Genomic DNA, 22,424 nt, shown 5'->3' with positions numbered 1-22,424 from the left:
AGCACTCACAGCTGTGGAATGGGGTCGGCGGGTGGGTGGAGCCCGGCCCCCGGCGCGATAGACGACAATAATCCGTTCGTCGGACATGATTGGTCAACAGCGGCTCGGGCCTCAGAAACCACACGCTTTGCAGTCCACCGTTGCTCATCCAAGCTTCCCCCCGTCCCGTTCCACGTCGCCGCCATTCATCTACACCTCCATATCCGCCTCGATTCGAACCTCTCCCGGCCGCGAGCTCTTTCCACCCACCTCCTCTCTCCCATCCCACTTGTCGTTGGTGTTACAAGCATCCGGCTTCCCCTTGAGTGTCCCGCCCGTTCGACCCGCAGGCTATACAGCTCTTCAACCGTAGACCGCCCCCCTTCGCCCCTAAAATGCGCCTCCTCGAATCACTCGCGGCCCTTGCGGCCTACACCACGACCTCCCTCGCCCTCGCCGCCTCCCTCACACTCTCGATCCCCTCCTCTCCGGCCCTGCCGAATCCCTACACCCTTCCGCCCTCAACGCGCGCGACCCTCTCCGCCCTGGGCGCCTCCTTCTCCGCCCCGCTGTCTGTCAAGAACACCTTCGTCTTCGCTAACGTCACCGCCCCCGGCTCGTATCTGGTCGACGTTCACTGTGCGACCCACGCCTTTGCGCCCTTGCGTCTCGACGTCGCCGCTGACGGAAGCCTGGTAGCCTGGGAGACGTACCGCGGCAACGACTGGGACAACAAGGGCGAGGTCTACGCGGCCAAGGACTTTGAGGGCGGCGGCAGGGGCTTCGAGGTGCGGGTCCTGGGAGGCAAGAACTACTTCGTCGAAAGGAGCAAGTGTAGGTTTTCCCCTCCTACAACCAACCAAGTTTTCCGTATTGGGAGATCGAAACGCCTGGGACCAGCGTGGGCTGCGTCGCCCGTCCTAGGCGCGTTCGATTGACCAAGAGGAGAGGCCATGATATATATGCTAACACACCGATGATACAGTCTCGGTTCTTACCATTCTCAAGAACCCCATGATTCTCCTTGGCCTTGTCAGCATGGGTATCTTCCTCGGCATGCCCTACCTTGTCGACAACAGTATGTCGCCCTCTTTCCCTTGCTCATCCAGCTCACCCCTGCTCCTCTTTAAATACCCCCTCTAAGAAAACACCCTCTACTCTCGTATCCCATTCTTCTCTCTTCCCGATATCAACTGACATCCCATCCCCAGTGGACCCCGAAATGCGCGCCGAGTTCGAGGAGCGCCAGAAGAGCAACCCTATGAACAGCATCCTCGGCGGCGGCGGCGAGCCTGGCGCCAACCCTATGGGCAACTTCGACATGGCCGCTTTCTTGGCGGGTACCGGAAAGAAGGACGAAACATCCTCAGGTTCTGGGTCCCCGAACGGTGGCGGCAGTGGCGCCGGGAAGAAGGAGAAGGGCGTGCGGAGGTGAAGAGACAGTGCGGCTGCTGTGCGATGTGGCGTCGAGAAAAGGAATCATGAAAACTAAGGAAAAGAAGGGAAAGCCAGAGAGGCAAGGTCTTGAATATCGGACCTGGAAGGCCCGGTACTGCGAGAGCCGGTGATGAGTGTGCGGCTTATTTCCTAGATACATATTCATTTATCCTTACGGCCTCAGCTCGCCCTCGCACCATCCCCCACGTTTGTGAGTGCCATGCGCTTCATGAGGTAGGGGTTCGCGGCCCTCCTTCAAAAGGTAACGTTGACGCAACCCTTCGCCCACAACATACACAAGGGACCAACTAGCTGACCCGCGATGATGGAAACAAGCTGCTTGATGCAACGGCCAAGAGTGGCCCTGTTTGTCTACGGACGGAAAAGCAAGCATACGGATATTATTAGACAAATTTCACGCCTTCACCCGCCCGCCGTTCCATGTTTTGTTCCGGTCTCTTGCATGATCCAAGACCCATCCGAGTAACTCATGTGGAATGCGTTCATCCATCCGACAACCGGCCCTACCTCACCGACTAGAAGTCGCCACCAAAGTCGTCGCCACCACCGCCAAAGTCGTCGCCGTCGTTACCGTCATCTGGAAAGCCCCTGTCGTCAGTATCCGCAAGTCAAGACATCATGCCAGAGTGTGGGAAAATGGGAATCAAAAGAAAGGGGGGAAAAAAAAAGGTGACTTACTGTATCCATCAGCATACGCCTCTTGCTGCTCGTCGTTGATGTGGTCCGCAATCAACGCGCCACCCAACAGTCCGGCACCGGCACCAAGCGCCATGCCGCCAGCCATACCCATACCGCCGCCGCCGGGCTTCCGACCCCCGCCCATGCCGCCCATTCCGCCCATGCCGCGCCCATAGCCGCCATATCCGCCGCCCTGCATGCCGTAACCCCCCGGGGCGCCGTAGCCCGGCTGCTGCGGGTAACCCCCGTACTGCTGCTGGGGGGGATACCCGCCATACTGTTGCTGAGGCGGGTATCCGCCATACTGCTGCTGCTGGGGGTACCCGCCGTAGTGCGGCTGCGCGTGGCTGCTCGAGCCACCCAGGCCGCCCATGCCGCCCGTCTTGGCCTTGCCGAGCAGCTTCCCGAGGAACCCGCCGCCGCTCTTGCCCCTAGCCTCCTGCGCGCGGGGCGGGAGCTGATCGGGAAAGGGGCTTTGGGGCTGCTGGTGCTGCTGCTGGTGGAGGTTGTAGCCGGGGGGCATGGGCGAGTGCGAGCCGGGGGCGGCGCCGCGAGAGCGGGCCTCTTCCTCGGCCTGGAGTTGGCGGGCAAGGCGCTCGTCCTCACTCATACTATTGGAGCCGCCGGCGCCGTAGGGCTGGGGTGTTGAAGACTGGTTCTCGTAGGGGTTGTGCTTCTGGTCGTAAGGGTTGGTCTTTTGGTCCACAGGGGGCGTCGGCACGCCGGGGCCCGGGGCGTAGCCAGGGGGAGGGCCGCCCGGTTGGTCGTCAGCCGGGGGCGGAGGAGGGGGCACGGCGGGCTCGGTCGGCTTATCCCATTGTGACTGTTTGGTGTGGAGGTTCACGTAGAACCTTGTCAGGAGATTCAAGTCAGTGTCATGGTTCGCGGTGAAGGGGTTCGACTGGCCGAACGGTGGGGCCATGAGAGCTTACCATTCTTTGTACTGATCATTCCAGCGGGCGATCCAGCCGGGTGGGACCTCGGGGGCCTTGGGAGGCGGGGGACCCGTCGGGGGAGCGAAATCGTCGGCCATGTGTAGTGTTGTGAGTTTGAATCTGGGGAGGGCTAGGTGATGCCGTCAAAAGCGATCCAAAGTTTGCGCGCGCAGTGCCCTAGTATGAACGAGAGCCGTCAAATCGGGATTGACACGGGATCGATTGCTGCAGGTACTGGAGATGCGGAAGTGAGGTTGTGTCGAGGTAGGTACTGACTGAGAGTTTCAAAGCTTTCTGCAGCTACCCTTTTGGACAGGTTAGAGAAAACCAAACACTTTTGAAATAAGGGACTGATGTTTGGAGGAGAGAGGAGAGATGGGATGGAGAAAAGTCGCCTCTTTACTTCGCTGAGGGGAGTGTTAGGCGTTGTTGTAATGGGGGAGGCGCAATAGCGTTTTGGGCGGCGGTATGGGCATTTGGAAGGCGGAAGGCCGGGATTACGTCTTCAAGCGTTCAACGTTTCCCTCTTCCTGTCCAACACCAAAAGGTACTAGAGTACCTACGCATATAGGTAGCTAAGCATTAGGTGCGGGATACATTTGAGGGGTGCGACCCAATGACATCCCGACGTTTCCGCATCTCCTTGGTCTGCCACGCTGGGAGGGAGGCGACGTGGCGTGGCGGAGGCTTCGCATAACCACTGTCGTCCTGACCAGGTGGATTTGTCGACTGACAGCATTAGGCTTGTCCCGGGATGGGAGAGACAAACAATGCGACGGCAAACGGTTCATGTTGGCATGGGTTCATGCACGGGGCGAGAGGCACACGAGGTGGAGCGAGAGAGAGTCTTTGCCTTGGGTTGCGAGCTCGCCTTTTTCCATATCGCTTCTCGAAGTCTCTCCTACAGCATTATCTATACTGCTTCTGCAATGCTGCAATACTGCAATGCTGCTTCTTGGCTCCCGATGCTGCTTCCGCTACTGCAACAGGGCGTTGATGCAAGCTGCGAGCTGCAAAGCACAGCCCCTCTCTGATGCTTGCTTGCCTTGGACTGATATGATGCGTATTTTGCCCCTCGCTTAATCAAGTATAAGGTAAGGTAGTGAACGGATACACAAGCGGGCTTACTGTCCCTGGCTGCTGCTTTCCTCCACGAACCCGGAAAACCGACAGGAGGATGGATAACGCGTACATGTATGTTCTTCCAAAGTACCTCTTGGTGAGGAACACTGGGGAAAACACCTCGGTATACCCTCCACAAGCCACTGGAAACATCTTGCACGAGCCAGGCTCCACAGCGCAGGCACCCTTGGATTTTCCCCGCTTCGTATAGCTTGCCTCTCTTCATCACGATTCACCCTTCGGAAGCAAGAACATCTTCGAAGGCAATGCCATGAATACCTAGCTAAGTAGTGTAAATAGCGCACGCACAAGAGTTGTGGCTGGTGCTACTGCCATAAAATCAGTCACCAGCTTGAGTCTGTTTCGTGATTTGCTTGCCTGAGGTAGGTGAACAACAGTGGCAACAAGGCGAGGCTTGTCCCCGAGACGCCGCTCGCGGGCCGTCCAGATGACACCGTCCGGCGTGGCGGTGCAAAATCACTTTCAACATTTCGCGTGATGCTGAATCCTCTCCCACACTATACGGCGGCACACTCCGCCCTCCGAACCAAACCAGATAGATATGTCCGCCCCATCTTCTACGGCCGACGGACTACTACCCTTGGGCGCTGCTTCACGCACAATTTGACTGTTGAACGCGAAGACATCGTGGCGCAGCCGCTCGCCGGTAACCTCCACCACCACTTATTGCCCTTCGCTTGAACAGGCGTGAGACTTGGCACATGGCCCTCCCATCTCACGATGAACGATCAGCCTGAAAGATTCATTGATGAAAAGAAGAAGAAGAAGAAAAACCGGGCCCGCTCCAGGCGTCTATCACATCTACACATGCAAAGCCCACGCTGCACAGGGAAAGCCGTCAACGACTGAATATGCAATCTTTCACTCGTACCCGAATACTGCAAAATCAAGATACAACAAACATGACCCCCCTCTCAAGGCAGGCCCCGTTCGTCCCGCCGCCTCTCACCAAAGAGGTAGGCCGCCTCCATGCAGTAGGCGCCGCCTCCGCTGGCCATTCGCCGCTCGCTGCCGTAGCAGATGACCACCGCATCCAAGATGCCGCTGAGAATCCCCTCCATGGCTCCCATGACCGAAAACCCAATGAAACTGGCCACTATGCCAACCACATATGCGTACGCCGAACCCCGCACCCCCATCCCATCCGGCAGAGCGATCGAGAGCTGCTTCGCTGTCATGACCCATCCCGCAAACCCGAGCGCCGTGGCCATGATGAACCGTGTTGCGTACAAAAGCATCTTTGCTAGTCGATAGGGAAGCAAAGGGGAGTGACTGGACCGCCTTGAGCTGAACACTTGCGGTGTCAATGTTGTCGTCGGCCGCTGCGGCGAGAGGAAGTCCATCTGGCTAAGGCCGCGCGCCGCCGTGTGCAGGTTTTGCGAGTGAATCGCCCCGTACGTGATGGTCAAAGGATTCGTGAGCGCCGCGATAGGGGTCGGAATCCACATGGCTGCGATGTGTTGAAGAATGTTGGCCACTCTCCGAGGCAGCACGAGAAGAGGTGCCCGGATGAGCAGTGCCAGCAGCGTCGACTCGCAGATGCTTCCAAAGATGGTCGTCGTCGCGTGGTTGAGCGCCGCCGTGACAATCTCCGCCGACGTCGGTGCCGGCGCCGCGTTGCGGTGAAAGTACCATTGTGACACCGTCGCCGCCGTCGTCGCGCGCTGCACTGCATTGATGACGCCGATGGTCCACATGTACATGAGGACGAACCAGATCCCAAGCCACCAGCTAGACACGCTGATGATGAACCTGGCGAGCCTTCGCGAAAAGTAGCCCCCTAAAAAGATTCTCGAGAACATCCACATCCAGATCCACGTCCAGCTCACTATCAATGCCAGACAACCGAAACCCAAGATGAGGAGAGCCGTGTTCGCCGCGAGAATCCTGGTGGAGAACTCCAGGATCTCGATTGCCTGGCGGATGGCATACCTGCCCTTGTAGGCCATGTACACCCAGACTACAGCCGAGATGGCTGGGACAAGTGCAGCCCACCGCATGGCCCGGTCCTGAAAACTGGCCCCATGCGACCGGCCCTCGTAGCTGGAAATGAAGGGATACAGCGTGAAGGAAAACATGATGATGGGCACCGCAACGAGAATCACGAGCGCCAGCGGCCGTGCGAATGACCGAAGCGCCGCCAGCCAGACAAAAGACACTAGGACCGATATGAGAGTGTCGACGGCCAGCATGTGGAAGGATGCTTGTAATGTCGTGTAAACAGTGTCGCCCCATCCCTTTTTAGGCGTGCCCGTGTGCAGCCAGACGAGCACAAACGTAGACACCAGACCGGCCAATGCGATGAGGAATATCCATGCGAAAAAGGGGTCGTACTTGAAAATCTCCCCTTCGGCCAGGGGAACCGTCTCAGGGAGGGCCTCGTCGTCCGAGCCCGCCTGCTGAGTCTCTTCAAAGTCGTCCTCTTGAGTGGCTTCCCTCCTCAGCGGGAATTTGCGGCGGTCCCCGGACTTGGGCCGGAACTTCTGGAATGCAGGCGGGCTAGAGTCCGTCGGCGCCTCGTTCAGCAGAGATGCAGATGGGTCATCGTCGTCGTCGTCGTGATCGCCTTCGGCGTCCTGGATCTGGGAGTCCAGCCCGATGTCGACCATTTTAGGGTTCGTGTCCGAATCCCGATCGGAGCCCTCACGCGGGATATCCTCTCCCTCCTCGTCTATGACATCTCTCCCGCGAGTGCGTCCGCCAAAACTCCTCGTCCCGTTCCAGCTGCTACGGATACCCCTCCGCAGGCCACGGTCCTGGTACCTGCGCCCGGGGCCCTCGTTGCTCTGCTCCAGCGAGCCGCGGCTGGCGTCTGGTTCCGTCTCAGAGCTCTCTGCCATCTTGCTCGCGGCGGCCACGCGCCGCGACATGTGAAGGGCGGCCATATCCGCGGCTTCGCGGTCCCTCTCGTCCCCCTCGTCGTCCTCCATGTACTCGTCGAGCGTGCTGTGGAAGAGCGGCGCGTCCTGGGCGGTGGAAATGCGGGAGCCGAAGCCCACCTGCCCAAAACGCGAGCTGCCCGCCTGATACGGGTTTCCACCGTAGCCTCTGCTGAGGAAGGACCGTCCGCCATTTCGCGGAGGTCGCGATGACCAGTCGTTCGGTTGTCGTGGTCGATTTTCATTGCCTTCGACTTGGCCTGCAAAGTTGGAAAGTCGGGATTGCGACTGCGCCAAGAACCTGGACGCATCTGGGGGGAGCGCGGTCCTGTTAGTTGACCGCCGCTTGGTGTCGCTCAGAGCGTTGATAGTGGCAGGGTAGTAGACTTACATTCCGAGAACATGTTGCTGTCTGTAGCGAGGACCTCGTCCTCTTCGAAAAACTCGCGTGCTCTTCGGGGGCCTGGCCGGCACCGCGGAACGATGGGTATAGATAAAGTCGGTGGGCTATGGAAGGCGTGCGAATGACGATAACGGACAAAGAGCAACCGGCTGGAATGTTTGGGTGCCGGCAGCGGTGGACACTAATGGAGTATATGCAAACAGGAAACAAGACGAGACTGGGGCTCAAAGCAGCTACCGAGATAAGGTTCTTTAATCGGATAGAATGTCACCCATGGACGGAAAAGAGATTTCAGATCAAGCCTGGGGTGCTCGTGAGAAGAGCATCCGCACCGAGGTGTCGGGAAAGAGATGAATCGTTGGTCATGCGGTGCAGCCCAGACGAAGAGGTGAAGGTGCCTAGTGTACGAAGGCAGGTGAATGAGTGGTAAGGGGAACGGTAGAATGTATTGCCTGCCAGCTGCTGAGTGGGATGGGCGGAGAGGCCTGTTAGGCAGCGGGGATGTAGCAACAGCAGCAGCCTAAACGGTGACATAGCACACGCCCTCAGGTAGCCTGGAGCACACGACATCGCCCACAGTCAACAAGCCGTGACTAGGTACCACAATGTAGGACCCTTTCACCTATCGCCTGGTCCCCCGGGTACCTATTTCACTAACAAATCAGCCACTCACAACGTCAGCCCCGGGGTGGCAGGGTAACGTCGGAGCCACCCACGGGGCAGCCGCCGCCGGCACTTATCGTACTTGACGACTGGCTAATCGTGCTTGACTAGTAGGCGATAAGGCGGTCAGTCGATGTGGTGCACTGTGGCATTGCAGCATTGAGGGCCCGGATTGCCTCAGACTGGGGGGCGGGGGGACATTACATGGCCATAGCGGCAAGGCCACTTGCTGGGGCGGGCCCCTCTTCTCCTTCCTCCGCCTCCTTCCAGTTCCAGGTTCGCCTCGATTTGAGGCCCCAAGAACCGCGTATGATGCACCGGAACACCGATCCGGTCAAAAAGGTAAACTTGCGTGCATTTGAACTATGCACGAAACCCATGGACAGTTCAAGAATGGGCGAACGTTCTCTCTCTCTGGCACCTGTTTGTACTCTTCCCGCAAACCCACGTACTTGAAGCGTTCCTCCTATCTGCATGGCTAATCTCCCTCGCTTGGTGCATGACACTGACCTGTCCCGGCGTGAGACATACAAGGAAATCGCTGGGTTCCGATCCATCGAGCCTCCCGAGTCACTTAGTCATGATTAGTCGCCATCCTGGAGGCTAGGTCAGGTCAGTCAGTCATTTTCCAGACCGTCGTCAAATGACTGACTGACTGACTGCCTCTCCGCAACCCCCATCCGGTTCGTCCTTCTTTTGCGTGCCTACGGCTCTTATCAGCCCAGTACTTGCGTCACTGATAATACCATGCCCACACCCTCCCTGGTCATCGGTCCAATTTTAACTGGGCCCTCTCTGGTTGTCTTCCGGGTCTAGTGCAGCCTGTGACAAGGGGCCACCATCTTAAACATTGACCAGCGTGATGCCCTTCGATTCGCCGTTTCCTACAGATGCACTGGATCCCGCCTCTCGCCTCCGTTGAATCGTCGGCGAAACTTTTGTCGCTATACAGACGAGGTCATCCATCTACTTTGAATGTTTGGCGAACCCACACAACCTTTCATTCTTCTCAAACGCAGTCTCCGGTAGCCATACGGACCACCACGTCGACCGCAGACGACATCTTTCGAATTCCAACATTCCCGCCTGCCCGACCAACCACCCCCCCACCCCCCTCCCTTGTCAGACATATTCCGAACACGTGCTCCGACAAACCACGACAGCTGTTTGAAGCTCTTCGACATCGGACCAACCGTTAACCGCCAACCACAACCACACCGCATACACAAGCCCACGCCGTCCCAATTCCATCCCTCCGAAACAAACACGATCGTCGTAGTAACGCCCCTGCATTGCGGGTCAGCCGGAGAAGGGTAGGAGAAGAAGAAAGAAAGAAAGAAAGGAAACCAACGCTTCATCCTCGGCCTTTCGAACACACCACAGACCTTCACCTCCAAGCCCACCCCCTCTAACCAAACCCATCCCGCTCAAGGGCCATGTCGTCTCCACCATGGGACTACATCGCTAAACTCGTCTGCATCGGCGACTCGGGCTGCGGCAAGTCCAGCCTAACCATCCGTCTCTGCGAGGGCCGCTTCTCCCCTCACCACGACGTGACCATCGGCGTCGAGTTCGGCTCCCGCATCGTCCCTGTCGGCCCCCCCAACGCCCTCCCTCCCGCTCCTCACCTCCCGGCGTCCTCCAACGCCCAGAAGACCAACGAAGACGGCATCGCCGCGCCCAACGGCCTCCCCGAGCCCCCACGCCTCCCCGAACCAGCCGCAGTTGACGGGCCCCAAAAGCACATGAAGCTCTCCCTTTGGGACACGGCGGGCCAGGAGACGTACAAGTCCGTCACGCGCTCCTACTTCCGCGGCGCCAGTGGCGCCCTACTTGTCTTCGACCTCAGCCGCAAGCAGACCTTCCAGCATGTCACGGACTGGCTCAACGACCTGCGCCAGATCGCCGAGCCCGACATTGTCGTCATTCTCGTCGGCAACAAGGCCGACCTCACTCAGGACGAGAACAACAAGCGCGAAGTCACCAAAGAGGAGGCCGAGGAATGGGCCAAGAGGAACGGCGTCTTCGAGTATGTCGAGACGAGCGCCAAGAGCGGTGAGAACGTCGAGAAGGCCTTTATGAGGGTCGCCGAGAGGATATACAACAACATCCAGGCCGGCAAGTACGACCTCAATGACAGGAGATCCGGTGTCAAGGGACCCGGCGCCGGAGGCAGCAGGCAGGTGAAGATAGGGGCCGATGCCAACAAGGGATCAGGCGGCGGCTGTTGTTAGATGAGCTGCCACAGAGTGTAAAAAAAAAAAAAAAAAAAAAGCATACACAAGGATAGTGATACCCAAGGCCATCAGCAAAAGGTTTTATTTGTTTTTTTAGTTCTCGTCTTCCAACATTGTACTATTACTTATAATCATAATTCACTGCCACAGTTGTGTCTAGAAGCACGACTGGAGGTTTTGTTTTGTTTCATATATATATATAAAGGCTTTGCAGAAACAAGGAAACAATTCATTTTGTATTTTGAACGGATGGAACCATCCGCCGGCTGGTCTTTCTCATCATAGCTATGAAAGCCTGCCTGCCGCCCTATTTATCGCTCATATCCTTACATAGGGTTGGGTGGGAAACCCGATTCTGAGAACCAACCCCTCGAGTCCATCATTTCCGACAATAGACCGTCTGCTACTGAAAATTGGTTTGATCAACCGTACCGTAATCTAGTCTGAGATCCTCCAGCTGTCGAACCACTTCAGGTAGCTGTATTGCTTGTTGGGGCCCGTCATACCGAAGCAGATGGGACTGAAGAGGATGTAGAGACCAATGATGGTCGCGTACAGGACGCCGTAAATGGTGTACTGAACAGCCTGGTTCTTGTTACGAAGGAACCAGTCGGCCAAGAAACCAAAAGTGAGGATGGCGAAGTAAAGCGCGGGATAGTAGTGGTGGACGTAGGTGACACGTGCCATGACGACGAAAGGAAGGTAGTGGAGGAACCAGCCAGCCACGGGGTACAATCCCGCATAATGGATCTGGTCGATCTCCTTCGAATTCAAATCGGCGTAGCCACGCTGCCAGCGGATGACGTACCAGACGACGACGAGAGCGAAAATGCCGAGACCGGCGGTGGAGCCCCAGTATACGAGGGGGTTGCCGAGGAGGAAGTACTTGACAATGTTGTCGTCCCAACCGCACATACGCAGACCAACGTTTAGGATGGGCCACTGCCACCACTGAGATGCTAAGTCGTCTTGCTTGTCGGGATCGGGGACGAGAGCATTGTTGGATGTCATCATGGCGACGTTGAGGTGGATGAAGTCGTGGAGAAAGGGGGACTTGTAAGAACCGGGATCGCCAGGGGGCACTGCATCTCAGTTAGCGTAATGCATCTAGAACAGACAACAGCGCGGGGAATCACTTACGCTTCTCGTTGGTGTGAGCCTCAACGTTCCAATGAGTGTAGGAATCCTTGGGGTTGTTCTTCTTGGTGCATGTGACCTCAATCTGCTTGAAACCCCATTGAGGAAGATTGACATTACCGGCGCGAAGATAGCAGCCAAGAGTCGGGTGTCTCAAACGGAAAGCGGTGGTGAGAGTGCGGATACGGCTACGGTCACGAGAAGCGACGTCGCGAACAACTTCAACCTGCCAGTGGTCCTTATCATCACCAATGGTGAGGTTGCCGTAGCAGGAAACCTCCTTGTCAGCCTTGGTCATGGGAGCAGCAATCTCGTGCGAGTGGAGATTGCGTCCGGTCTGGGCGTGGATGAGGCGGATAGTGCTGCCGTCGGCGATGAATCGGGGCTCGGCCTCAGGATCGTAGTCCTCATCATGGCGATTGGGGTAAAAGAACCAGTCGTTGTTGGCATCTTTATGATGGTAGCAAGTGACTTGTTGCTGGGTAGAGCCCTCGGGGTAGGTCTGAACGTGAGAGTGAAGCAGGCCACCGCCGTATCCCATATTCTTGATGGTGGCGCGTGAGCCGTAGGCAATCTCCAAGGGGCTGTTCCTGCCGACTTCGGTGCCCTTGAGGTTGGCCTGGAACAGGGAGCTCATCTGCGCGTCTCCGGGGCCCGTTTGGTCCAGGATGGCGAAGTGAAGAGCAAAGGAGAGCATGTAGACCAGGAAGGGAACGATGATGAGACCGACAACACGAGTGACGACATGAGCACCCAGCGTGGTTACGGGCATCTTGGTGTCGCCAAACTTGTTCCACAGATCCTCGATGGTGTACAGGCCGACGAGAGCGGTCACGAAGAGACCGACGAGCTTGACACTGCACACACAGCCGATGCTGAGGCCAGTCATGAACAGCCAGAAGAACCACTCGGGCTCAAAGGCGGAGTAGCGCTGGTTGTGGAACTTGGCCCAGCAGAGAACGGTCGCAACAGTTCCAAAGAGCAGCATCGAGTCGAGGAGAATAAAGCGGCTGATGGTGGTGTACGAGTTTTCGCAGAGGACCATCAGAGTGACGAGCCAGACGGCGGGGCGGCGCAGCTTCAGCTCGCGGGCAGTGAAGTATGCCATGGGGATGCAGAGAATGCCGAAGAGGGCGTTGAAAGCTCTCATGAAGGTGTAGTCAACATCCTCGGGGTACTTTTCGCCTGACTTGAACTCGAAAGATCCGTTGTAGCCGGCGAGAACGCCAGACAGCCCGACGAGCATCTTGCCCAAGGGGGGGTGGACGTCAAAATAGTATTCATGTTTAATGTAGTGGCTTCCGAACTTGCCAAAGTGAGCCTCGTCCCAGGTAACGATGTCGCTGAGGCCAATTCTCCACAGTCGGGTGAAGATGGCGACGGCCGTGAAGATGATGGGGGCGATGACAACCTCCCACTGGTCAAGAAAGGAGCTCTCCTGGGGGACAGAAACGCTTCGTCAGCATCAAGCAGGCTTCGCGGCAGGGGAGTATGGCTTCCAGGAAGGGCGGGAAGGATAAAGGACACACTTACCTTCTTGACAAGCTGCTTCTTGTCATCGACCTCGGGAGCAGCCGTTAGGGGAACTGACTGGCCCTGAGGTACGGCTCGGCGTCTGACGCCATCGCCGACGTCTGCGCCGGACGCGACAATTGGCTTGTCGGTAGCCATTGCTGTTCGTAGACAAGGTCAGCAAACGGAAGGCAGCCACGAGGAATGTCGGACGGGGGCATAACACTGACTTTCAAGACGGGGTGGCCGAAGTCGTCGACGAACGCGGCTAAGAGGGTGTGCGGGAAAATGTGATGGGTGGTTTGATAGTCAAGCTCTGGGAACAGGAGCTCTGAGCTCTGGGTCAAGGATCGGACGAGTCAAGACTCAAGGTGTAAATTTAACGAGTTGGAGAAGTGGAAGAAAGAGAAAAAAAAGTGTTTAGGAGGAAAGATGAACCACAGAGCGTAGCCGCGAAACAAGAATCAGCGGGTTTCTCTCAAGGGACTTGGTTTCTGCGAACCGAACCGAACCGGCTCATCAAAAGCGAGTGGCTGCTGGTGCTCCTGAGGATAGGTGAGCTGGAGAAGGAGGATGGGAAAAAGGGACCAGGCACCCAAAGGGAATCATGCAATTAATATGGAGGTGACTGGAGACTGCCCTCTGGCCAACTGGGAATTTTCTGGTGAGGTGTAAGGTGGTCCCCCCCGGTCTGCTACATCGGGAGAGCTGGGCAAGGAGTGCCCCCTTGAGCGGGCAACGAAATAAATGCCACCTATGCACCAACAAACACGATCATCCCCTCCCTTGGACCTTCCAATGCACTTTACGCGAATCGTCCCTGGAGCCAGAGTACCATTGGGGTCAATGCCGCCGACTCCATTGGCTCAGCCCCCCAAGAACTGGACGAAGTATCTCCTCTGGATGGAATGGCCTGAATGGCCCTCAAGGAGGGCCCCTCTGCTCTCCATTTGTAGGCTCTCCCCCCTGCTCCCATACCTCCCTTCTCCCTGCTTGAATCGGAGTGGAAACCCCACGCAATATCGCGGCCCATGATCGTCGTCGCCTTGAGGCTCTAGCAGGTGACAGACACCATCTCACTATCATCATCTTTCCTGTCTCTTCGAATAATCTCTCCCGTCATCTGGTCTCGACGACGGAACCCATGTACCGCCATGTTGCATCATCGTCAAAAGATGACCCAACGCACTTACGGTCGGCCTGCAGCTACTACGCCCATTGTCTCCCACGAGGGCGCTGCTAGTGGCAGGCCAGGACCAAAACCCACGCCCTCATCAGCACAATGTCCTGTCTTCTTCAACTTGACAGCTGCAGTTCCTCATGGCTCAGGCCGTGACCTCCGACCGCGCTAACCCTTCCGGGGCCGCGATATTTATGGAGCACTAGGAGCCCCTGCTTTCGGAGCTAGCCGGTGTTGCCAGCGCCTTTCTTTGACATCTTCCATCCAGTTCCCGCTGTCTTTGATGAGGGACCGCCTGGGCTATAGATCTCCACCCTCGACGCCGCAGAGAGCATCGGTGTGGTGTATTCACATCAAAAGAGTGTGGATCAAGTGTGCCAGAGGTCATAACGCCGCCGACATGCTCTGTATCAACTGGAACCTGGCCCTCGAACAACCCCGAAAGCCAATCTCCTATTTGCATCATCTCAAAGTGCTTTTTGGTTTGGCTTCGGTGTCTTAAATAATCACGTACGTATGTATCCGTTTGTACTTGTCCAGCTTCTCGTCTGAGGAAGCCGTTCCCGATGCGACTTGACCTGCAGAAAGCAGTGTTTCCTCGGGCAGAGACGAAAAGGGGGAGGAGGGCGGGCCACCTCACTCACTGAGTCCAGCGCTACAGCCTGGCTGCCTGCCTTGACAGGCGGCCCAGTTCAGTGTCACCACGTCCTTGGCTGGGCGCGGCCGATCAGCCCCTGCCGAGTCAAGCCTCTACAACACCATGGAAGCTGCATGCGGTACCTACGTGCCTAGGTAGGTAGGTAATGTACTCTGTACCCAAATAAGGCACCTGGAGTACCGAGATAGGTAGGTAGGTATCTCTAGGAACCTAGGTCCATCACATGTCTTTTTCCATCACATCTCTTCTTCTATCCCGTCCCGTTTCCCCTCCTGGCTGCACATACCGTTCTTAGTGTAGGCACACACAGACATTGGCTGACAACTCTTTCCACTCCGAATCCCATTGCGGTGCAGATGTCGATACTGGCCCCAGAGACTCTTCGACGCTCTCTCTTTTCTTCTCTCTTCCCCTTCAGTTTAACACCCCCTCCCCACTTTTGGAACCATCTCCGCTGACGCCGTCGCCGACGCAAGAGACCGGGTTGCATTAGGGGTCTCGAACGCCTTATGTCATCGCTGCTGCATCCAATCGTCCGGTACCGTACCACATCCAAGCACCACCGACCACCACCCATTACCACCACCGGTACCAATAGCACCACTGCTCCTTTCAAATATCGTCCCGGCCGCACCCCGACTAACCTTCGCCTCCCCTCCTTCCGATTCTTGTCGCCCTGGATGTAGACTGAGTTTCACCGCCGTGAATTACTTTCTACTTAGCCGGCTCGGTCCCCCGACTCACGTCCAAGAGGCATAAGACCCCCCAATGTCTTCTCTGGTCTCCGACTTCATCATCAACCCGGTCCTCCGGCAAGCTCGCCGATTTTCTGAGATATCGAGAACCACATTCGTCTCCGATCGCGAGGCTTCGTCCGACCTCGTCACTGTCACGACCGAGCCGCTGCCTCCTGCGATCCGGTATGCACCTGATGCGCCACGCCCATCCGCTACGACACGACCTTTCAGTTCTTCAACGCTACCAACGACTGTCGACGACGAGCCCCCTCATTCCCCCGAAGCAACTGCGCCAGTCTCATCCTTTCCTATATCCGTACCGATGCCTCCTACAACGCAAGAGTCTCTACCTGCCGACGATGGAATGGGCGCGCTGCGCAGGCGTCTCATCGGCATTCAGTCCCAGGAGATTGCGGCTGAAGACAAGGCCCGACTTATGCACGAAGCCTTGATGGAAGGGTACCGCAAGTCTCGAGACACTGCGCGCAAAGACGATGTGCCAGCCAGCGTGATATCTGCAGGCGAAGCGTGGGAGCAGCCGCTTCCGGCACCCCTCGAATCCTTGAAATTCTGGCAGCAATCTCCTGGAGATCCGTCCTCGCCGCAAAAATTCATCTTGACCGCAGACGACGTTCGCCCGACCTTTGCCCCCCCTAAGCTCTTGACAAGAGAAGAGCCCGAGAGCGCGTTGGTCCTCGGCTGTCAGCACTACCGGCGCAATGTCAAGCTCCAATGCTCGACTTGTCACAAGTGGTACACTTGCCGCTTCTGTCATGACGCCGTTGAGGACCACACCCTCGTCAGGAAAGCAACGAAAAACATGTTATGTATGCTCTGCATCCATCCACAGCGAGCATCCGAGGCCTGTATAAAATGCGGAGGGACATCGGCTCGCTACTACTGCAATGTCTGCAAGCTCTGGGACGACCATCCGACTAACAACATCTACCACTGCAACGACTGCGGCATCTGCAGGCGTGGAAGAGGCATCGGCAAAGACTTCTTCCACTGCAAGGTACGTGACTCTCGCTCTTTTGATGGTCGACACCCGCCATTAACACACACTTCCAGAAATGTTGTGCATGCATCTCCGTATCTATACAGCAATCTCACAAGTGCATCGAGCGCTCAACGGACTGCGATTGCCCAATTTGCGGGGAGTACATGTTCACTTCTCCCAAGCCCGTTGTGTTCATGGGGTGTGGCCACAGCATTCACCAGAAGTGCTACGACGAACACATGCTGCGTTCATATAAATGCCCCATCTGCAACAAGAGCTTGCTCAACATGCAAAGCCAGTTCCGTCAGTTGGAACTGGCCATCCTGGCTCAACCGATGCCTCCTGAATTCCGGGACACCCGGGCCACGGTTCTGTGTAACGACTGCAGCGGGAAAAGTTCGGTCCCCTACCACTGGCTCGGTCTCAAATGCGCCATCTGCACTTCGTACAATACAGTCGAGCTTCAGATCAGCAGCGGAAGAGACGGGACGCCCGCTACGCCGACGGTCGTCGCGCCAGCACAACCCGGCCCGGCAGCCGTCGAGGCTGCTACGCCGGCCAGGATGGAAGTGCCACAGGTCGGTCGGCGAAGACACTCGTCCCATGCCGGCCCAGAGGCGCGTCATTTGATGGTGGATCGGCTCGCCAGATCAGCTTCACCAGCGCCTCCTGTCTTACCACCCAACTTGGCGAGCGGGGTGATCGAGGAAGAAGATGAGGAGTCGGAAAATGACATTCTCAATCTCTGGGGTCGGGGCCGTCATAACTCTGACGACAGCGGTTCAATGTCGACAGATACGGATGAGGAAGACTCCGAGGGCGAGGATGATGACGATGACTATGAGAACGAGATCATGCTCATCGGACATCGATAACTTCGGCAACGACGCAATTACGATTTGGGGCAATGAGGTCTATCTGGGAGCGGGTGTATAAAGGCTGGCGCAAGGGAATGTGTAGTCGTCTCAAGGTTGGATATATGGGGTTTTCCGGTCATTGCGAGCATCTTCAGGTGGTTACGGGATTTATTCGGCGTTGTCAGGATGGGTGGTCAAATTTCAATAGCCTCGGAGGTTGGGTCTTGTTGTCGTAGCCCATGGAGACTGGGTCATAAAGTTTCCATAATAGACAAACTGGAAAGTTGAACGAATCCAATAAATGCCCACAAACGCCTTGTACCCGTGGTTCCTGTCCGTCCCGCCCTGTCGTGACTTTCGTACTAAGCCCTACATCATGAGGACGAATCTTTCCTCATATCTACCGCGAGGCGATCTGTGCGTCTACTTCCTGAGACTCTTTCCTCAGCTCCTTCACAACAGTCTACGGTGGCCAAGTCAGTCTCCTCATCAACTCGAACGGCCAAGATGAAATGCCTACGGCGAGAGCCTCGGGGTTGACTCCATTCTCAATCATTGAAATGCATATGGAGAGTGTGCGACGATCCAAGTGGCAGTTCTTTCACACACGGTCAAGGTCAGCGCGAGTTGCGCAGCGCTGCGCATCGGGGTTCTACTTTCGGGGGCGGACTAACGAGAATGGTAGAGATCTCATGCAGAATGTCGACGGCTTGTTGGGCCGCAGCCTGTTTGCCGCTTCGGTCGTCGGCAGGCATGTCGTGTGGGCGATCTGATGGTTCAGTTTAATGGTCTCATTGGTGTTGTGTCAGCGGGGGGTTAGGGAGAGACAATGATGCGAAGAGCCGAAGAGTTGGGTGAGTGAGGTCCCTTTCAGGGTGTTTAGAGAAAAGCGGGTCTGAGTGCCTAAGTAGGTATCTTTGGTGTGCTCCTTGGGCATGGGTCGCACCATCGAAAACGCGTCTGGCGTCGACGCGCCGGGCGAACGAACACAGGTTGCAAGTAAGCAGGGATCAAGCCTGGCTGCCGGAAATGGGTGGAGAGTCCATTCTTTTTGCGGTGCAGCCGCGACTGACCGAACTTTTTTGCTTTCCAGTATCGCCTCCGGCCTCCCTCATCCGGTCCCTCACTGTCTCATATTTTGCTTTATCGTCATGAGCTCCGATTTACTTCGACTGTCGTCGGCTCTTTTTTCTTGAACGGCTGCTTTTATTGCATCAAAAACACTCAGTCTCGCCAGGCACCGACCAATCCGTCCGTCCATATGGTCCCCGACTGCCAATAGTCCGTCTCGGCTGCTCCCTCCACCCTTTCTTCGCATGATGAAGCACACGCCGTCGCTCTCTCACGACATGCTCATTTTCTCACGGACATATCGCTTGGACTTACGGGAAACTAACGGGTCTAATGGCTGACGAACGCGAAGAGACCGGCCGCTTGTACGGCCCTCCGAGAATTACCGTCGTGCCTCATGAAGGTCTCGAGGATGGACCGCCGCTGCTGCACACGAGCCGTGTTCCGGGTCAAGGTCAGCCGGCCCACTCGTAGTCGGCTTCCAAAGTACTAACATTAGATAGCTCAAGCCCTTCGCATCGTTCAGCCTCCGGAATCACTCTTTCCCGCCTCGAGGTCCGCAGAAATAGTGCCTTCCTCCACGGTTTGGGATTCTCAACGAGTGCAGCAACGATGGCTGTTTAACGCCCACCCGGAGGCCTTCATAGGCGGCTCCGAAGCCGCAAGCTTCCTAGCCGAAGATCTCACCAGGCTCATGCGCCCCGAAGCCACGCCCACGACTCAACCATTGTTGGCTATCACTCAGATGGCGGACGTCACCAACCACACCCGGGTCGTGCCGGTCCCCGTGCTGGCCATGGCTGCGGGCGAGTCGGGCGAGCTCCTGCGCTTATCCAAAATCGACGAGATCGACTGGCATTGGGGTGAGAACGAGAGCCCGGCGCTTCAAATCTTTAGCATTGACCAACACGACCGGGAGGAATCGGTGCTGTGGTCACACGATGGTGCTCCAATTCTGCAAATCAAGGCCGCGCTGAGCTTAGTACGATTTGAGCCGACGAGGTGGTTGCTGGTACAGAAACGAACTTCGACCACGATCCTCCAGCCCGAGTACCACAAGGTACCAGTTTCAGAACGCCCGCCTGGGATCGACAAGGCCATCGAACGCCCGTCTCGGATCAACCCAAAGCCCATACTTACCATCACCTCGGAGCAGACTGGCGGCTTCGCTCACTCTGATGTGTCTTTCAGCTACGGGTCTCAGAAAAAGCCACCCCAACTGGCCATCGTAGATGAGTGCGGCTACTACAGCGTCTGGGATGTCAAGGGTCGAGATATGGTGGGATCCGCCAGCATGCGACCCAAACTCCGACATTGCGGCCACATCCAACTAGGCGTTACGGAGCAGCTTCCTGACGAAGACTCGCCGGCTTTCCGCCCGGAGCCCCACGGCGTGCTGTGGATTGGCGCGGCAGGCCCTGGGGTCGATTTATGGGATGTGCCGACTGTTCAAGACCCTGATACAGGCAATGACCTAGCTGCTCTGACGGCGCGGTCAAAGAAGCTCTTGCTGTGGAACCGCACGAAATTTGAGGTCGTCGATATGAAGAACCCGTCTTTCCGTGAGAGTTTATCGATTCTCAGACCCAACGAACCAGACCGCATTCTCGACGTGAAGTCGAACCCACTGAGTCAAAGCCAGTTGTTCATACTCACGAGCTCAAACATTTTCTGGATCGAGACATCCTCCCGTGGAGCAGCCACTGCTAAATCCGACAGTCTTGCCGTCCTCCAATCTTTTTCACATCTACGGGGCTCGGACGCAGACACCTTAAGGCTGACCGTACATCACGGCGGCCATGGGTCGGGCAATGGGACGTGCGCACTATACCTCTACTCGGAGAAGTCGCCAGAGGTCGGAGTATACTGGCTCTCCATCCCTGAGGAAACAGGATTGCCGCAGTTCGAACATCACATAGTAAGGCTCAGTGACAACCCACCAAAGCTACAAACTGTATGGCCTGCACCAGCATTTCTGCATACCACTTCGTCCGCAGCCCCCAAGGGGCCAGGGGCAAACTACATGGATCAACAGGTCCAGTTTCAACAACTCTTCGTTCTCGGCAGAGACCTGAGCCTGAGCCGAAGCCTCCTTGCCATCTCGGCAGTCCCAGCCCTCGAAGTCGTCCCTCCAGACAAAAGTCGCGAATGGTCGAGAGATGGACGGAGACAGGTGCACAACAAGAGGCGAAAGCAGTTTCTGCAGCACTTTGAGGGCACCTTTATTGTACCTGACGGACTGGGCGACATGGATGAGTTGGTACAGCGTCGTGCCAACCGATACCAGGAGCTCATGAAGATCGAACAAGAAAGAAACTCTCAGCAAATACAGCAACGATGGCCAAGGAGCCAAAACCTCGATTTCTTCATGTCGCGGATCACGGTTTCTATCGAATCCGTCATCATGGCATCGGAGCACGCTACCATCGAGGGGCCGTTGTCTATCTTTGAGGCCATTGAAGAGGCGGCCGCTAACTGTCTGGAGACTGAGGGCGGCTACATTCCGTTGCACACCTTGTAAATCTGACTCCTACCGATACACACAGAATGCAGCAACTGACCAGTGCCAGACACGAGTACGAACCCTCATTTGAGGCACCTCCCATCAGTCACGAGGCTGTTGTCGCATGGGACTCGCGTTTTCAGGAACTACTCGGCTCCCAAACCAAACGTATCGTCGCTCAACCCATCATCAACCAGTATTTCTGCCGCGGGGATAGGCCAGCTCCGTTGGCGGATATCCGTGACCAACTTTTGGAGCTTTGGGGTCCAGCAGGCCTCCCAGAGGGAGCACGGCAATCTCGCAATGTCATCCTGGCCGAGACGGCCGAGGCCATCGCCCGCTCCCTCTTTGGCGTTGCGATCCTTGACGCGAATCTTCCCACCGAGGAAAGTGGGCCTCCTACCTGGGTTCCTGAACCGCCCCCTCAACCAACAATTCAGCAGCCGAGCCAGCGATCGAGCCAGCGCTTCTCGCTGTCTCCGGCTAAGCGAAACCAATTGTCATCGAGTCAACGACTCTCACTTTCGCCAACCAAGCTGAGCCAGCCGTTCAGCCAACGAATCTCGCTCTCGCCCACCAAACGCGGCCAGGCTCTCGGGCAACGACTCTCCTTCTCGCCCTCCAAAGGCGCCCGGTCCCAATCTCCCTACGCCCCCTCCTCCTCGATCCCCTTCCCTTTCCCCTCCTCGGGCACTTTTTCTCAATCCATGGATGCCTCTCAGGCCGATACACCGCCAACTGGCGCCCCATCACCGTCCACCGCCCTCCAACGCCTCAGCATGCTCGCCGAAGACCTCGACATCACGAACCCGCCCACCCGCCAGCACTCGGTGCTCGCGTATTGGCCCACCGCCCGCGGCGCCAGCGCCGACGACTACGTCTCCTCCGTCCTCGCCTCCTCGACGAAGCACATCGACGTCATCAATGAGCGCCGCCAGCGTGCCGAGTCCCGCCGCCGCAAGCGCAGATCGCAGCTCCTCGGATCCTCTGCCGCGGCCACCTCCTCGCAGACGTACGGGACGCAGGACGAGTGGGAGGATTCGGGGCCAGGGACGGGCCCCGAGAGCGTACCACCGCCGGCGACGCAGCCGCTGCCTAAGCTGGCCCCGCCCGTCATCGGATCGAGCCAGGTGCCGCCGGTGGTGCCGTCGTCGCAGGTCGCCTTCTCGTCGCAGGTGCCACAGGTCCTATCGCAGCCCGTGTCTGGCCGGCACGCGATGCGGTCACCGGGGAAGAAGAAGAAGAGAAAGTCTGGCTTTTGAAAGATCCGGATTTTGTTGTTGTTTTCTCCCTTCGAGAACGTGATGGGACTTTGCAGCCTTGTTCGATTTTGTTTTGTGTTTCAACCCATGTTGTTTCTAAGTAAAGCGCTGGACTGTGTTGGAGATACCACA

At 57.0% G+C, this 22,424-nt stretch overlaps 8 protein-coding genes across 8 annotated transcripts; 4 read left to right on the top strand and 4 right to left on the bottom strand.

Annotated features, from left to right (window-relative positions):
* Positions 1 to 374: 374 nt before the first annotated feature.
* On the top strand, positions 375 to 1,414 carry CH63R_12661 (uncharacterized protein; the record flags this gene model as incomplete). The annotated part of the gene is made up of 3 exons (XM_018307635.1): positions 375 to 813; positions 965 to 1,057; positions 1,191 to 1,414. 3 exons carry the CDS (start codon positions 375 to 377, stop codon positions 1,412 to 1,414), a joined length of 756 nt encoding a protein of 251 aa, XP_018152052.1.
* A 538-nt stretch (positions 1,415 to 1,952) lies between these two features.
* CH63R_12660 (WW domain-containing protein) lies at positions 1,953 to 3,148 on the bottom strand (the record flags this gene model as incomplete). The annotated part of the gene is made up of 3 exons (XM_018307634.1): positions 1,953 to 2,014; positions 2,116 to 2,966; positions 3,048 to 3,148. 3 exons carry the CDS (start codon positions 3,146 to 3,148, stop codon positions 1,953 to 1,955), a joined length of 1,014 nt encoding a protein of 337 aa, XP_018152051.1.
* A 1,959-nt stretch (positions 3,149 to 5,107) lies between these two features.
* On the bottom strand, positions 5,108 to 7,476 carry CH63R_12659 (uncharacterized protein; the record flags this gene model as incomplete). Its single annotated transcript, XM_018307633.1, has 2 exons — positions 5,108 to 7,383; positions 7,464 to 7,476. The coding sequence occupies 2 exons, from the start codon at positions 7,474 to 7,476 to the stop codon at positions 5,108 to 5,110; spliced, it is 2,289 nt and encodes a 762-aa protein (XP_018152050.1).
* Positions 7,477 to 9,574: 2,098 nt separating this feature from the next.
* Positions 9,575 to 10,372, top strand: CH63R_12658 (Ras family protein; the record flags this gene model as incomplete). Its single annotated transcript, XM_018307632.1, has 1 exon — positions 9,575 to 10,372. One exon carries the CDS (start codon positions 9,575 to 9,577, stop codon positions 10,370 to 10,372), a length of 798 nt encoding a protein of 265 aa, XP_018152049.1.
* A 441-nt stretch (positions 10,373 to 10,813) lies between these two features.
* Positions 10,814 to 13,183, bottom strand: CH63R_12657 (Dolichyl-phosphate-mannose-protein mannosyltransferase; the record flags this gene model as incomplete). The annotated part of the gene is made up of 3 exons (XM_018307631.1): positions 10,814 to 11,457; positions 11,516 to 12,950; positions 13,046 to 13,183. The coding sequence occupies 3 exons, from the start codon at positions 13,181 to 13,183 to the stop codon at positions 10,814 to 10,816; spliced, it is 2,217 nt and encodes a 738-aa protein (XP_018152048.1).
* A 2,447-nt stretch (positions 13,184 to 15,630) lies between these two features.
* CH63R_12656 (CHY zinc finger) lies at positions 15,631 to 17,474 on the top strand (the record flags this gene model as incomplete). Its single annotated transcript, XM_018307630.1, has 2 exons — positions 15,631 to 16,614; positions 16,671 to 17,474. The coding sequence occupies 2 exons, from the start codon at positions 15,631 to 15,633 to the stop codon at positions 17,472 to 17,474; spliced, it is 1,788 nt and encodes a 595-aa protein (XP_018152047.1).
* A 382-nt stretch (positions 17,475 to 17,856) lies between these two features.
* Positions 17,857 to 18,211, bottom strand: CH63R_12655 (Mitotic-spindle organizing protein 1; the record flags this gene model as incomplete). Its single annotated transcript, XM_018307629.1, has 3 exons — positions 17,857 to 17,919; positions 17,977 to 18,054; positions 18,131 to 18,211. The coding sequence occupies 3 exons, from the start codon at positions 18,209 to 18,211 to the stop codon at positions 17,857 to 17,859; spliced, it is 222 nt and encodes a 73-aa protein (XP_018152046.1).
* Positions 18,212 to 18,860: 649 nt separating this feature from the next.
* Positions 18,861 to 22,292, top strand: CH63R_12654 (Duf1000 domain containing protein; the record flags this gene model as incomplete). The annotated part of the gene is made up of 3 exons (XM_018307628.1): positions 18,861 to 18,981; positions 19,175 to 21,044; positions 21,098 to 22,292. 3 exons carry the CDS (start codon positions 18,861 to 18,863, stop codon positions 22,290 to 22,292), a joined length of 3,186 nt encoding a protein of 1,061 aa, XP_018152045.1.
* Positions 22,293 to 22,424: the final 132 nt, after the last annotated feature.

This window comes from Colletotrichum higginsianum, chromosome 9, assembly GCF_001672515.1.
Source record: "Colletotrichum higginsianum IMI 349063 chromosome 9, whole genome shotgun sequence".
NCBI classification, from domain to species: Eukaryota; Fungi; Ascomycota; class Sordariomycetes; order Glomerellales; family Glomerellaceae; genus Colletotrichum; species Colletotrichum higginsianum.
This window is presented reverse-complemented; position numbering and strand designations above follow the sequence as displayed.